The sequence below is a fragment of the Camponotus floridanus genome, unplaced genomic scaffold, assembly GCF_003227725.1.
Source record: "Camponotus floridanus strain SB8 unplaced genomic scaffold, Cflo_v7.5 scaffold54, whole genome shotgun sequence".
NCBI lineage: Eukaryota > Metazoa > Arthropoda > Insecta > Hymenoptera > Formicidae > Camponotus > Camponotus floridanus.
Genome location: NW_020229703.1, coordinates 460,316 through 477,037, shown reverse-complemented (window position 1 = coordinate 477,037; position 16,722 = coordinate 460,316). Strand labels below are relative to the sequence as shown.

Below are 16,722 nucleotides of genomic sequence, written 5' to 3'. Positions count from 1 at the left end.
GTCGTTTAAAGGGCTAAAAAGCTACAACTGCAAGAACTTTTTTATATCTATAAGAAGATTTAATGATATTTAATGGTAAGTTTTTTACTTTCCCTTTTTTTACTTCGTCTGTGAAAAAAAAGAAAATATCGATGGAAAAAGGAGGTTACTCTAGCGTGAAGCGAGTCGTCGACCAACTAGAGCCACGACCTTGACCGTTTGAAGATCGAACGAGCACGCGCGAGGTGGTGGTCGCTTATGTCGCACCAGCGAAATTTGACGATCCACTGCCAGAAAAATCAAATGCCAAACATCACGTGGCGATTGGATTTTATATGTGAGATTAGATATCGCTTTTTCATGCTGATGTTGAAACATCCGATTGTCGATTTCTGATTTATGATCGAGCAATTTCCAGATTCGTGAACTATCTCGATAGGCAGGAAAGGATAGATTTTGCCATCGATCGATCTCAGTTCATCTCGATAAAGCGAACACAAGTTCGACACACATATATCATAGATGTTGTGAAGTGACTAGAGAACATAATACATAATGGGGTCGCAAAAATGGATCAACAGAATTTATTTTTCCTCAGTTATTACTTGGTGTTACGTAAACGCAAACAGGAGAAACATTAAAAATGTTTATTTTTGAATTACAAGTTTAATACATCAAGAATGAACAAACAGTTGTAATGTTATTATAAAATAAACATGTCATCTCTCGTTATGAAAAGAAGTGTCATTTTGGCGTTTTCTCATTTTTATAATGGCAGTGACAAGACAGTTTAAGATCGGAAACGTCAACGAAAAAGGAAATCCATCAATAGTAGTATTTTTATCAATAATTCATCAATATAGTACTTTTGCTTACAATATCAAAATTATGACAAAATTCTATTAAATATATTTATTAAAATAATTATAAAAATATATTTATTAAAAAATAATCATAAAAATACATTTATTAAAATAATCATAAAAAATAAACATATCTTTTGATATTATGCATATGAAATATTGCGAATATTATCATGATATCTTATCTATCATTTTATTTATACAAATTTATTGATTAATCGATTTAAATGAGGCAGGATTTCATTATTTTCATGTCGGTCTTTACAACAATTTCGTAAACGCAAGCATGAATTCTACATGGTTAATCTATTTTTATCCCATATCATCAACGTTTCGTCGACAGTTATTCAAGATATCCTCTGTCTCGCAATTACACGATATTTCGTGACAATATTTGCAGTGTAAAAAAAAAGTCCATCGAGTCTAGTAACATACGTCAAGCACGGAAGAACGAACATCTCGATATAATACGTGCGTTCGTGCGTATCTAACGAAATTCATCGACGCGCACGCGGTTGGTTTCCGGTCTGTCTTGCCGGTTCCGGGCTTCCGGGGACTGCGACCCCCTCGAGGAAGGCCGGCCGCAAGACCCGAGCCGAGGGTCCGGGGATAGGGAGCGAAGGAACGGAAGGTGTCGATCGATGAGTCGTACGAGGACGGGTTGGTTTCCGCACGGCTTGACCGTCGCGTGTTATCGATTCTACCGAGCACACACAGTCTCTGGCATTCGGTACTCGCTTCACCGTCGACGTGAATGAAAGACACGGCATGCGACAATCAGCCGGTGCGATTTAACAACTCGATGTCGAACGGCACGACGTACGTTCTCGTGGGGACTCATGCTCGACACGAATTATTGAGCGAGAAACAAGGATGTAGGAGGAAGGAAATAAGATTTTGATTCATTAGCACGAGATAATTCTAGTAATCCAAGTTAATCGTCACAATATTTATGTTTCAAATTATAGCACCTTTCCCTAACATTCTTTTAAATATGCAAATATTATTAAATTCATGTATTATATAAGTAAAAATTATACACGGTGTTTCTTAATAAGTGCGAAAAATTTTAGGAGATGATTTTTTGTCGAAAATTAAGGGGGGTGTTTCATATAAACATTAAAAAGTTCTAACAAAAAATCAAATAAGGGTTGCTACTTTCTCCTCCTTATAACAATACGGGAGGCTGAAAAAAATATTAATAAATAGTCTTTTTACTAGTAGAAAATGTTCAGCTACTTTCTTTAATTTGTTTTAAATTTGAGAAAAAAATAAAAACCTAATTTTTATCCCCATTTTTGGAAGAGTATAACTTCACAGGGAGGGATGTAAAAGTATATGTTTATATGAAACCCTCCCTCCCCTTAATTTTCGACAAAGAATCATCTCCTAAAATTTTTCCCACTTATTACGAAACATCTTGTATAAGACACACATATATACATATATATGTTATATGTAATTTAATTTTTATATTCGTGCAGAATAATTTGATTGATAAAATAGAGATGTAAGAAATTGATGCGTTTTTAAATATCGATACCTGCGATAAGAACGCGTGATGTGCAAGGTCGTTATGATTAAAGTGCATCGGAGAATCGGAAGCGATTATGCCGTTCGACTTATCGATATAACCGTAGCCAATGGTTATGAATGTTAGAATCGTGATGGTAACGATCGTCAGGACAGACGCCACGTGTCACGAGTGTGCTCTCTCTTCTTCTCTTTCTCTTTCTCTCTCTGTTTTTCTCTCCCTTTCTCTCTCGCTGTATCTCTCGCTCAAGTATTTGACGATATAATGCCACGTACGGTTCGATACCGGGCGTCGCGACGCCCGGCAGTCTGCCACTGTTCCGTTCTATCCCATTTCATCACGTCATCTCGTCTTAGAACACTTACACATGTTCCCTCGTCACCGACAATACAAACTCTCTTGCGTAACTGCGTACAGCATAGGCGCTATTCATCAAAAACCAATTCCGGTTCATTAACTGGCTAGATAACAGATTTATCGATGTTACGTAATTATTAAGATAATGTTACGGAAAAAGGACGGAGTAATATTTTTATAAGAATCAATGCGATTAAAAAAATATAATTAAAATAATTAAAAATATAATTAAAATATAATAATGTAATAAGACATTTTATTTTTTATTATACTAAATTATTCTCTATTTACAGTTTCACAAAATTTAAATGTACGCACGGATACATAAAAAATTTATTTCAAAATCGAAAGGCAAAAATTCGTGATATAATGTAACCTTTAATTCTGTTCAACCGCTATCGCTATGTTAGATTGCAAAATTAGATTCAAAATGCAACGAAGACCGACGCCTATGAATAGAAGTCCGACATACATTAGCAGACAAGTTTGGACGACGAAACCGAGTCGGTGACAATGTTAATTTGCCAGGTGATTTGGCCCGATTATTGTCGCCAAAGTCTTGGGAGCTGAGGTAACGGATATCTTTCTCATGTTGCAAAAACAGGTGGATGAAAGGAAGAAGGAAGTTCCTAAGGTTTCCCTTTACGCGTACATCGCGTAATTAGAGGAAACACCGCACCATTGAAGCATTCATGTAAACTCACTCGAAACTAATTAGCGTTGAAATTTCGCGTAATCGCCAATAATTGCAATAATCGATTGCGCATTGAGGTAAAACCCATTGATATGTAATATACAATATAATCCATTCGCTTTGCGATAATTGAATATAATACTTATACGTGATAAAAAATATAGTTATGTAATATATTCTCATTTCTACCTCGTTATCGAAAGATTTATAAAGTATACGTTCAAATTAATTAAATTATAATTTTGCGTAATGAAAAAATATTTATTTAAATAAATCTAATCCTTATATTTTTTTAGTTTAAGTTTAGGTTAAGTTTTTTAGTTTTCTCTTTTTTCTAAAAAGATTTACTCTATGTTTAATCAAAAAAAGAGAACACGTTTACATAAAGGATCATGTGATAAATTATTTTCAAAAATAAAAATTTTAATTTTTTTTTGTTTTCTGTGACTAGAAACTAGAAACATTAGCTTGATGTATAATGTGTTCACACCTCGCAATATATGAATCTCTTTGATACTCAAAGAGATACATATGAATCTCTTTGATACTCAAAGAGATACATATGTGTATAAATAAATTTTAAAGATATGAAACAATCGTAAATCTGCTTGTTTTCTTAATGTAAGATAAAAATGTCATTTCATATTTCAGTGATTATATCTAAACGAATCACATTTTTGAATGCCTTTCTGTTGGCGAGAAATTTGCCAGCACACTGTTTACATGTTGATTTATTCAATAATTACACGATTCTGTTTTCTCATTTTCCGATATTATCACAATGAATTCAATCGATTGGAAGTCCTTGTTGCCGATTTGTGACATCGTTTATTAATCCATTTCTATTATTCAAAAGAGATAAGAGTTCTTAATCTTTAAATCATTAGAAAGATTTATAATCGGATTGCATTCAATATTAAAGAGACTAGAATATTTACATCTTCACAATCATTAATGTTTAATCGATTTTGTACTATCAAGACTCAGAATTTATCTAATCTAATTTAAACACATCATTATTTTGGTTAAGTTCAAGTAAATAAATTTAAAAAATTGAAATATTTAAACTAAAATTCTTCCGAATTATAGAAATAATAACTTATAACATTAAAATTTCATTCATAAGCATTTTTTAAAAGTTTTTAGAAATACAAGTCGCAAATGATAGAATGGAAAAGATTTACATTTTTTAATTTCAATATTAAATTTTAAAAAATTTTGTTAATTTCGAGATTCGTTTCCATCGATAAATATAACAGATTAATTATAAATATTTTCGACTATCGTATTAGTTATCGTTCGACTATCCTATTAATCATTGATCCGACAGTCTAATCAGCGTTGTCAGAAGAAAAGATCAGAGTTTTCGATGTCTCACGTAACTAAATGTCAAGTTGTCGCTCATCACAAAAGTAGCCCTCAGTTGAGCAGGGAGTTTTCCGCCGAGAGCGGACAGATGGACGAGCTTTTTTTTCGTGGGACTTCAATCATTATCAACGTGAAACCGGCGCGACAGAAGCGAAATGGATTTCACGTATATATATATATATATATATATATATATATATATATATATATATATATAGAGGGTAGAGATACGATAGATAAAGCAAGCTGTTTACGAGGCAAGCGATTTCACGGAAAGAGTTGAAAGCTTCATAGAACGGGGAAAAAACCGATCAATACCATCGATTCGGGAAGTCTTTGCCAACTATGATCGTTTCTTTTTGTTTCTTTCCCTTTTCGGTTTTTTTTTTCTTCAATTAGATTGATACAATGAAATTTTCAAGTCTTTAAAATTTCTTCGAGGATTATTCGTGTAATATCCTACTAAAAGATTTCTTCATCAATGGACATAATCGGAGATAAAATCGAATAGTTGAAAAGAAGAAAAATATGGAATGTGTGATAATTATTCGATCAATAAATTCAAAGTTCTGTTTGCGTATGCGAAAGTTTTGAATTGAATAATAAAGTGTAGAATCGTATTTAATCGACTTAATATGAAAGTTTCGAAACGCGCGTGATGAGGTTGTCGTTTTTGATATAATTGCATTATCGAAATTTTTTTTTAGCATATGATACATATAAAGAAATATTTTATAAGACATCAATTAGTTCTGTGACTTTTCTGTTGTGACTTTTCCACTTAAATTTTTTTAAGTTTTGTGCTAATTTGTAATATCTTTGTTTCGGCTACAATAATCCGTGTTTTGTAATATTTAATATTCTAAAATTTAAAAATTCCATGTTTTAACGTTACATAACGTGTAAATCAAATATAATGTCTTTTGGATTAACATCGTAATTGATTATTTCAGTGTCTGGAACGACGAATAAGAAAGAGGAAGAGACGGTGGTATCTTCGGCCACGGAAGAGACCGTGGTCCTGGGCACGAGAACCAGAACGGGAAGCGATCCTGGAGGAGGTATAGATCTATTGGCAGCGCTGCAGCTGCACAATACTACTCGGCAGGGCGTTACACAGGTGCCGGGTCTGGTTAGGCTGAGACCAGCTTATTATCTTCAGGGTGAGTCAATTTTGTTCAGTTTTATTCAATTTTCGATCTCTTATTCTTTATCGAAATCTTTATAATTATCGTTCAGATAGTAATAAAAAAATTCGTAGTCATTATAAAATGGCGCTATTAATTTTTAACTAATTATTCTGCAGAAAAAACCAACCAATAATTAGATTTTTCTTTTACAAACTCTCTCATTCAAATCTCTAGAAATTATTTAGTATGTAATTACTTAATTACAGATTTTTAGAAAAGATAATTTATACAGAAATTTATAATAGAATAGGTAATTTATTACAGAACTTTTAAATTATAGTCTTTTTAATATTTAAACAACATAACGATAGAAAATTGATTAAACGCATTTGCAATTGCATTTATCATATTATATATAGACATAACAGGAAATAAAGCCTTTTACATGATTCACATTCCTTCTGAACTGCGATATATGTTACGCGATAAATCGTATAGCTCGCACACGAAGCTGCCACTTCGGTAATGTTCTCTTAACCCAAATACTCCCTTAATTTGCATATCGCCAGGTCGTTCTTTATGCGAACGATCCTTCTTTCGCTCTTCCTACAATACACGTTGCAATTATTATGTCTTGTAAGAACGATGATTACGTTCTATATAACTCACAAAATTTATCCCCGCATCATGAAATCCGCTCTTTAAGAATTAAGTTGGGCATGACGATAATACATGATAATAAAATGATAATGAAATAAATCTCTGGAAATTATTTTGAAATAAAAATTGTTATCAAAGAAATTTCATTTCAATTGATATTATAATATGTAATGTGTATTATGTGCTTTGTATTACGATGCGTTATGAATATTGTAACAGATTATATGTACTTCACGATTACAATTCGCAATATATATATCGACGTAATTAATTCATTATTAACATATTCGACGTAAATAATTTTGCTTTAAAATTATTTCTTTTTAAAAAAAGTATTGCAATAACTTTTTAAAATACATTGCAATAACTTTTATTGAATGCATGTGTGCCTCTCATTATACGATGCCGTTATGCAACATGCGATTAATCGATATTACGAAAGGTCAGTTTAATAGCATCACCTACACGTCGTCTCTCTGCTCACAGAGGATATTCCCCTATAATGAATATCGATTATTCCCTTGAATTTTGGAAAGTTGTTAGTTTCACAATATTTTCAACACAGTTTAATATTCTTAATTTAAACATAGTATGGATAAAATATAGCGTAAATATAATACTCATCGACTCCTCCTAAATTCTACACTTCACTTTTGCACGCGACACAGGATATTTTCTGAAATTGATCGCGTTTGAAAGAGTTAAACGATGTTCTTGTTGAATAAGCGACCCTTCATATCGGCGAGTTCAGCGTCTATTCAACCCCGTGTAACATGGTGTATCCAATTATACCGGAGCACCCCCGCATTTCCCTCGACGGCGGGTGGTGTACAAGCCACGTGGGTGTGTGGGCGGCAGTGCAACGGCCGCGGATAGCGGGCCTGGACGGACGAGGGTTGAAGTTGGGCCGCCGTGTATATGGGGATGATGGGATTTCCTCGAAAGAAATTTCAATTACACCCTAACGCCCTTTCTCGCGGGTTGCACCCTCGAGAATGCTTTCGGGGAAGTTTAGGCGACGGCTCCTCGTGATTCGCAACGTCGGAAATGGGGGGGGTCCCTTTTTGCTCCTCTTATCCTTTGCGAGTCCTTGACGCTCCGTTCTTCTACCGCCTCCCTCTCGTGCACGCATACTCCCCTCTATTAGAGAGAGGCATCACATGTACATATAATCGTAGTAAAGTTTTTCTTCTCTGTACTTACTGCAAATATTTGCTTTAATTCCCCTCAACTGACTCGGAAGATGACGAATATTTATTGTTTGAGTATAGTGCTTCAATTCTTCAATTAATGAACGCATTGATAATGATATCTTAATAAGCTGTCGAGATTAAAAACAAAGCAAAAATTTGATTCATTTCGTTTATACTTTATATCAAACTTGATAATTGTATTTATAATATATATAAAATAATTAAAAATTTAAGCATAATTTAACATTATGATAATTTTAGATAATTTAATTAAAATTTTTAATCTATTATAAATCATATTAAATTTTTTTAGGTAAAGTAAAAATGTATTAAATTAATATTTGTTCTTAAATTAAACTTGCTAAATTTGAGTGCTAAAAATAAACCGATGGCAACGGAAATTCACCGTAATTTATTCCCTCTGATCTTCTTATCTTCCATCGTCGCCCGCTCTTCTGTTTAAGCCGCTCGCCCCATCATTCCGGATACGCAGGGAACAGGAATTTCTTTGGGATTAGATTTATCTCATATGAACTGTTGTATCTTAACAGGAACATTCGCTGCAGGACAAAGAAGAGAATGATATACAGTGACACGTGTCAGAGTTTTCTCTGAACGTAGAAAATAGGATCTAGCGACCCCCTTTGTGTTAAATAAGGGGTCACAGACCATGATCTCAGCAATTCGATTGAAACTGTTACAAAATTTTGGTACAAATGTTCATATTTTTATTACATCCTAAACCAGGTATTTTTCAAAGATATTTTTTATATTTAAAGCATTTAAAATAGTATTTTTTATATCAAAGTAATAAATGTGAACAATAAATTTCATTTATTTAAATCTCGCGATAATTCAACTTGGATGTTTCAGACGTAGATGTTTTGATTGAATCGTATTATAAATGTTTTACGACGATATGGTAAATTGATCAGATCGATACAACGCGAGCTTTACCTTGTGTTACGTTTAGGTAATAGCTATTATCGATTGTATGTAATTTTTATAGATTACTTCGACTTGTGACAAAATAATATCGTTATATTGCCAATAATCATATAAGAATTTTATCATGATTAATATTAAAAATTAAAAATCTATCAATAATGACATTCTTAATGCTAGAGAAAAACATAATCATTACTGTATCAATTCAAAGAAAAATGGTTGAACGTTGTTATAAACTCTCCTTGTTTCCGCAACATACTAATACACGAAGGGTAAATAATCTTAACCCCCAAGCTTAACTACCCCACGACAAACGATCGTTTTTCCGCTATTCAAAACTGCACATCCGGTCTTCTCGTATAGCGAAAATAAAAATTTCACGGTCAAATTATGCTTTCTGCCCGTATCAGCTCAAGTGCAAGGGTTGGCTCGTGCGTGCCAATTCGCGCGGAACGATTTCTTTGGAGACGAGCGAGCAGCGCACAGTAGGGATGTTTTCTCGCTAATCGGGGCCGACCTTTCTTCTCACTACCACCATCTAGACCGATGGTATTACGTTATAATTAAGCGTGCGCGTACGTAATTGCTCGACGACGTCGCCGACCCTCTTCGTCGTCGTAGGTGGCAAGACGACATCGACGCTTTATTGTCGGCCGAGTGTCTGGTTACTCTATGAGTACTGGCGGTGCATCTGAAATTTGAGGCACACTTTATACGCCGCGAGAAGCCAGCCTGTGGCAGAGCATGCTGCATTTTGCACGCAGTCGTAATAAGGTGTCCCTTATTTGGATAACTTTTTGAGAAAAGAAACTGAACTATGTTTAACGTGTTAAGGGAGGAATCTACTTTAGAAGCCCGAAAAAAGGATGATTTTTAAGAAATTTTTTTCTAAAGGAAAAATAAGAGTTACGTTTTTGAAACTTTACGTTTTGTATAATATTTGAACATTATATACAAATTTTTTTCAATAAAAAGAAGTTAAGTTATCGTTAAATAATTTAATGTTGTACAGCATAGCGTCTTCAATTCTTGTCTAAAATAAAAAAAACCAAGTATATTTTTAATTTTTATACAATTTTATCCTAAATGAACCAAAAAAATTTTAAATAAGTATAAAAATTACACAGAATTTAATTTTTATACTTATTTAAAACTTTTTTTGATTCATTTAGGATAAAATTGTATAAAAATTAAAAATATATTTGGTTTTTTGTTTTAGACAAGAATTGAAGACGCTATGCTGTACACAGTGGCGCAAACTCCGATGACGAAGCACGAAAATTAACATTAAATTTAACGAAAACTTAACTTTTTTTATTGAAAAAATTTGTATATAATGTTCAAATATTGTACAAAACGTACTAAAAATTTCAAAAACGTAACTCTTATATTTCCTTTAGAAAAAAATTTCTTAAAAATCATCCTTTTTTCGGGCTTCTAAAGTAGGTTCCCCCTTAAGGCTCAGAAAAATAAACCACTAAACTTTGTTTAGGAAATAAATATAACATTTATATCAAATCCAACATTTATTTTAGATAATATGTTTTTTCTGATAAAAATAATTTGCGAAATATATTAATGTAAGTCTTCCTCTATTCAATATAAAACAATTATAAGTTTTAATCTAATGATCAATAGATTGAATATTATAGAACAATGTTTAAAAAAATAAACATGAGAAATTAATATTTCTAATTCTGGAAGATAAATAATTTCTCATTATATATCTATGATTACGCACAGCTGTAGGATTTCTCGTTTGCACACACGTGACACATTACGCGAATCGCTTAATGATATTGAAGCCACGTTAGACGGACAGTAGGATTGTCGATTGCAATGGCTTAGTTGTGGGGTAATTTGCCAAATGGCCGTGTTAATCTATCTAATGGATAGATCTACTCGTACGAGCAGCAACCATTCTGATGCGACATGTTAATTGAATATGCACAAACTATGATCGATTTACATATTGCAAATTTCGATAAAGGAGAAGCAAAGAAAAGAATAATTTGTCCGTGAAATAGAACATATAGGCAATTTTTAATATAATAATAATAGAAACAATATCTAATGGACTAACTTCTACTCATTTTTATTATGCGTTTAAATAAATGTGTTATTTTTTGAAATTTTATAGATTTACCACGTAAGTCATTCTGTAGTGTATCTTAAAATGTTGAGGCAATTGTTTATTTGTGATTCAACCAACTAAATATTTTATGAATTTACAGTACTCTTTCATGCGTAATTATAATTAAATTCATGTGATTTTGATTTTTTCAATATTAAAACGTCATAACACAAGCTTTTTCAGTAAATTTAATATTATGTATAAAATCACATATCAAAGGCAGAGAGAGAATAGGGTTTTAAAAAGATAATTATTTGTAGAATAAATTAGTTTATGATAGAGAGGGACTACGATTCTGTTATTAGATTATCCATTTCATTACAAATTTTATTATCCAGATTATTCATTTATTATTCTTTTGTATTTTTGCAAGCTGAATCTGAAAGCTGCGAAAAAATTTTCAACTTTTTAATTTATCTTGCGCTTTTGTAATTTCGCATCACGATATGATTATGTAACGGATGCACCAAATACTCTCCAAAAATTCGGATGGCCTACATCGCCGAGCTTTAATTTGCTCCAAGTCGATAGTCGAGTTCTCGCATATTAATGCACTTAACAGACGATTCGACTGTTCGAAGCATGACATTGAAAGTGTTTGTTATCTCAAGACAATACGTGGGTGGAATATTTTTGTTAGTTGTTTGCTTGTTGGCATTAAAGAAAATGTAGCGCGAAATAAAAGAAAATTATAATTCTCTTAATAATTCTCTCGTTTCTGCGAGAAGAAAAACATATATAAATGTTAACTTATTTTTGTACACAATTGGAACATCTATATTTCTCGAAAAAACAATTCAATCAATATATATACATTATCTGATAAATTACATTCGATATATATGATTACTTTGTAAGACAGTTAAATAAAAGTAAGTTAATGAATGAATTTTATCAATCTTTTTCAAAAGAGGATACATATTTAAAGATATTTAACGATATTACATTTTTAATTCTTACAATAGCATTTTAAGTTTCCTACATACTACATGAATAACGCACATTTTCTCTTTTATTATATTTCAATATTATTCTTTTACTTATGTACAATCGTGACATATTCACAGCCATAATATTGCGACAAATAATAAATAACAGTTGTACTCTAAATTCGGACCATTTCTTGAAAAGCGGCTTTACTTTACCAGGAAACGACCGAATTAAAAATTCAAATCAACTCTACATCGATTTCGAGACACGGCATGCGACAAGCATTCTCCCCTCTACTACCTATAAATTATTAGATTGTATTCAATATTCTAAATTGCTTGATTATCTAATAATATAAAAAAAGAAAAATTTTTTCTGTACTTTCTATATTTTTCTATATTTTTTCTTTCTGTTTTATTTTAATCTATCTTTATTATATATTTATTCTCTCTTTCTCTTTAATGTATCTATCTAATACAAATCATTTGAATTTAATTGCCTCAAGAAAGTATATTGGACACATATTCTGCACATGGAAAAAATTGTGCTGTGTGAAAAATACAAGAGCTACGATACGCGTTCTATCTCGTCGCGCCAATCATTGTGTTTTACTACTTTCAGGAGACGAGAGGGAGCTCCGATTGAATGAGGCAAACTACGAACGAGCGGCCGCGTTACTCCGGCGGGTTCCGGAATTCACTATAGTCGCCGCGCTGCGTCAAGATGAGGCCAATTCCGGGACGATCGTCGCCTTTTCGCACGGGAACAATAGGTATGAAATACTGAAAAGTTTCTTCTCATCGTTCCCGCGTTACTTTTCCGAGCTGCTCGAGAATTTCGGACTCGGTGGCCGTAACAAACACCGAGCTGTGACCTATTTCGAGTGCGATACAAAATGATACAGATATAAGTCCCGCTAAGGAGGAAATATACTTTAAATATATTTTATTTTATATTTAAATTATATATTTAAATTATAATAAATTGTATAGAATGTATAACAAGACACGAGATAACTGAATACTTTTTTATAAGCTATTAAAATCCGCGAATAAAATTGTTTCGATAGAATCATTTCCGAATAATTATATAATATTTTGCTTTTGATTATTTTATGATGTCATTCTGCTCCCTAATGTGCACGGCGCAATAATTTCACTGTCGCATGATGAGCTTTGAGCTTCATAATTTGAATAACGATCTCGGCGTTATTCGGTTTACGCAACTAGGACAACAAATTATTATCTACTCCGACATAAAGCATTTGTCTGTCAAGTAATATGAGTTGTTATAACGAGATTATTAAGCAACAATTGTACGTAATATGTTATTACATGCGTTTCATTTCCCATCTTTTCTCTAGAAATTCTCTCTGAACATTACAGCTTTATTACGTTAACTATAAAAGAAGTTAGTGTGTCAATAAAAATTGTTGAGCGAGAACGAAAGAGTACTTAACGGCATCCTGCGTTGATACTTTGAAAGTGCAATCTAGCTGTTTTGATTTAGACGACACAAATTGAATACACTTGTCTTTGCGTGCATTATATGATGGTTAACATTCCACACAATTACAATTAATTTAAATGATCCAATAAACTTCTCAAAGGCCAATAAGCTTCTTAGAATTTATCGGCCATTTAGCGGCAACAAAGTAATTCAATTATTTTACGATAGATGCAAGGTCAAGCTTTAATTTTTTCATCAAAATAATCACAGATTAAATCATCCTTGATTTATCATAGAGTTTCAAAATCATTTTCGCGATATTAAACAATACAGTAATAAATAGATATAGAAATATAATTTCTAAAATGATATTTGTAATAGTTGGTCCAGCGTTAAAATATTTAATATAGTAAATATTACATATATACACATTATATAAAAATTCCAAGCTAAAATATCAATTTCAGATTTAATCTCGAATAAATCATTAATGAATAATTTCGAATAAAATGTACATCAGGTATTTGGAGCTGCAGAGCAGCGGTCGCAAGGACGAGCTTCGACTTCATTACGTATCACGCCGCGACGGAACCGTACACGTTGAGGCGTTTCCTTTTCGACTGGCCGATGGCGTCTGGCACAGGGTCGCCCTGAGCATAAGTGGCTCGCAGGTCGAGCTGCTGGTCGACTGTCACCCCTTGTACAGGCGACTGCTGAAACCTGGTCCACCCGACACGAATTTTACCCTGCCGCAACTCCAGCTTTGGGTCGGACAGAGAAATGTCAGGCACTTTCTCTTCAAGGTGAAGAAGCATTTCATTACAGTATATCTCTCTCTCCTTTTTAATTATTTTATATAATAAATATAGTTGCCACATTTTCAAAAATTATATTATTTATATAACAATTTATATAATTAGTCTTAAAAAAATTACAAATAAATCATCATATATCACAAATCACAATATAATTTTTTTAAATTTAAAGTCATTTTTATTATTTATTAAAATTTCTTATTTATTGTTATGTTAATTTTTAAATGTAAACAGAAAGTAATATTCTTACTTTATTTACCATTATGAAGGTATCATTAGTTTTTCTTTAATTTAATAGAAACATATATCTCTGTTATATTCCCGAAGATTTGATGCTCGACTAAACTTTCTGTATAATTTCCGCGCTACAGGGTGCCTTACAGGACGTCAAGCTAATAGCAGGACCTCACGGTTACCTTTCCCAGTGTCCTCAGCTCGACTCATCTTGCCCCACATGCGGTCAATTTTCAATATTACAGAATACCGTGGAACAACTAATGCATAATCTCAAGGAGTTGACTCATAGAGTGAGTAATTTATATACCGTTTATATCAAACTTATGTTGAAGCAATAATTCGAGATTCAATTCAATATAAACTGTATATTATGCAAATTATATACATGTATGTGTGTGTGCCATAATCTTATTACATAATTAATTATATTTTTAGAAATCTTATTTTTCTGAGATTTTTCTCTTCAATACACACACATATACAATCTTGCTGTTCCTTTAATGCTATAAATAAGACATAAATAAGACAATTTGGTTGTTCATGGACATCCTTCCTTTCAGTTAGCCGCTGCAGAGGACAGGATAAGCGAAGTGGAGGAATGCGAGTGCCAAAAGTCCTGTAGGGCGAACGGTACCGTCCACGAGGACGGCGCGACCTGGAAAGAGGATTGCCAGCATTGTTCCTGCGTCCACGGCAATATCGAATGCAGGGAAATATCCTGCGCCCCGGCTATCTGCAAGCATCCTGTCATTCCCGAAGGACAGTGTTGCCCGATTTGTCTCAGTAAGTAAAAACCGATAAAAAAAACTATGTTTCTCTTTTTTTTATACCCACTTATATCTAGCGTCTTGCCTGAATTTTATGATTGTATTTTATGAACATTATCTTTCATAAAAAAATGTTAAATTATTTTTAAATTATTCTATAATTTTTATTTCTTTTATTTTATAATCTGAATTAAAATCAAGTTTAATAAAAATTTTGTTACATTCATTATCTTCTGTTATAAACTTCTCTTTATATATATATATATATATATATATATATATATATATATATTCATTTGAGGAAAAATAAAAAAAAAATAATTCTCTTGAGTATGCAATAATGTGTTTTTTACACGAATCCATCTTTTCGCTTTCACGCAACTGGCCGATTAGTTGACGTAACGTGTTTTGCGTTCCGCCAAGCGCGCTTCCGGTGCTTCACATTATTTATCTCGTCATTCACGTTTGCTTTCTCAGAGGAATGTATGCTGTTGGGCATATTATACGATCACGGCGAGAGGGTCTCGCCGACACAATGCATGGAGTGCAACTGCTCCAACGGTGTCTTTATGTGCCAGAGGTTCGACACTGAGATCAAGTGCCCACCACTGCCGTGTCCTCCTAGCGAGCAAATCAGCGTAGCGGAGGAATGCTGCAAATTTTGCCCAGGTAAGGGTTCAAGTAAATTTTTGCTTGAAAAATCGTAATATAAGAATGAATTCTAACGTTCTGCAATTCATAATGCTTTCGAAAAGAAATTATATATATTCGTGTAATATCTCTGCAATTCTCGAAAGACAGTTCATAGTTTTATATTGAGCATTTTTTATAAGCCATTTTTATTACATAAACGATGTACGCGTTATATAAAATATCTTATATATTTTATCAAATGTTGAAATTTAAACGAGAACAACTTCAACGCAGCATGCATTATAATAATGAGCCTGAAAGAATGGCAAGCATGAAAAAGAATAAAGCGATCGGGACAGAGCAAGAAACAAAGCATAGTTCGCATAGCTCGCGCATTAAATTTAATTAACTTTACTTAACCCTCTCATGCATGGAATTTCTTTGCCGATAATTCAAGCTTCCTTTCTTTCTGCTAACCTTGAGTTAATGCGCATCCATATATAAATTTATTGTTCATATTAAGAGAAACATATAGTTATTATAGAAAGCATGAAAAAGAAGACAGTGATAATTACGCTATGTAATAATTATGACAATTATAAATCATGAAATTTTTAAAATATATGTACATGTACGACATGTGTAATATTTATTTTAGTCTGAATGCAAAAGTTAAGAATGAGATAACTCCAGTTCTCGAGAAGTTCGCTACACTCTATCATTAATTAATTACGTTTTCCATTATGCATGAGAGGGTTACTGATGTCAAATTGAACGACAGTCTTCTCACTAAAACCTCCAAGTTGTTAATTACATTTTCTAACCATCTTCCGTATTTGCCTGACTAACCCAATTTAACTAGGGGTGGATTACTGCGTGAAGGGCCACGAGTGTCACGCTAACGCATCCTGCCTGAATCTCCAGACGACCTATGCCTGCCATTGCAATATCGGTTTCCAAGGGGATGGTCATAACTGTCACGGTATCTAACGCTTACTAACTTATTCGTTCTCAATTAATCGTGCGTAAAA

General features: G+C 32.8%; 1 protein-coding gene across 3 annotated transcripts in view; it reads left to right on the top strand.

The window, feature by feature from the left end:
* LOC105257393 (protein kinase C-binding protein NELL1) overlaps positions 1-16,722 on the top strand; it is a 61,549-nt gene that overhangs the window by 34,846 nt on the left and 9,981 nt on the right. For 2 of the 3 annotated variants that reach the window (XM_025412627.1, XM_025412628.1), the window contains exons 2-8: positions 5,749-5,958; positions 12,412-12,562; positions 13,760-14,042; positions 14,426-14,581; positions 14,852-15,074; positions 15,536-15,727; positions 16,554-16,673. In XM_025412627.1, coding sequence (XP_025268412.1) covers positions 5,749-5,958; positions 12,412-12,562; positions 13,760-14,042; positions 14,426-14,581; positions 14,852-15,074; positions 15,536-15,727; positions 16,554-16,673 — 1,335 coding nt within the window. The remainder of the gene's footprint in view (positions 1-5,748; positions 5,959-12,411; positions 12,563-13,759; positions 14,043-14,425; positions 14,582-14,851; positions 15,075-15,535; positions 15,728-16,553; positions 16,674-16,722) is intronic. The other variant, XM_025412629.1, reaches the window with a different exon arrangement.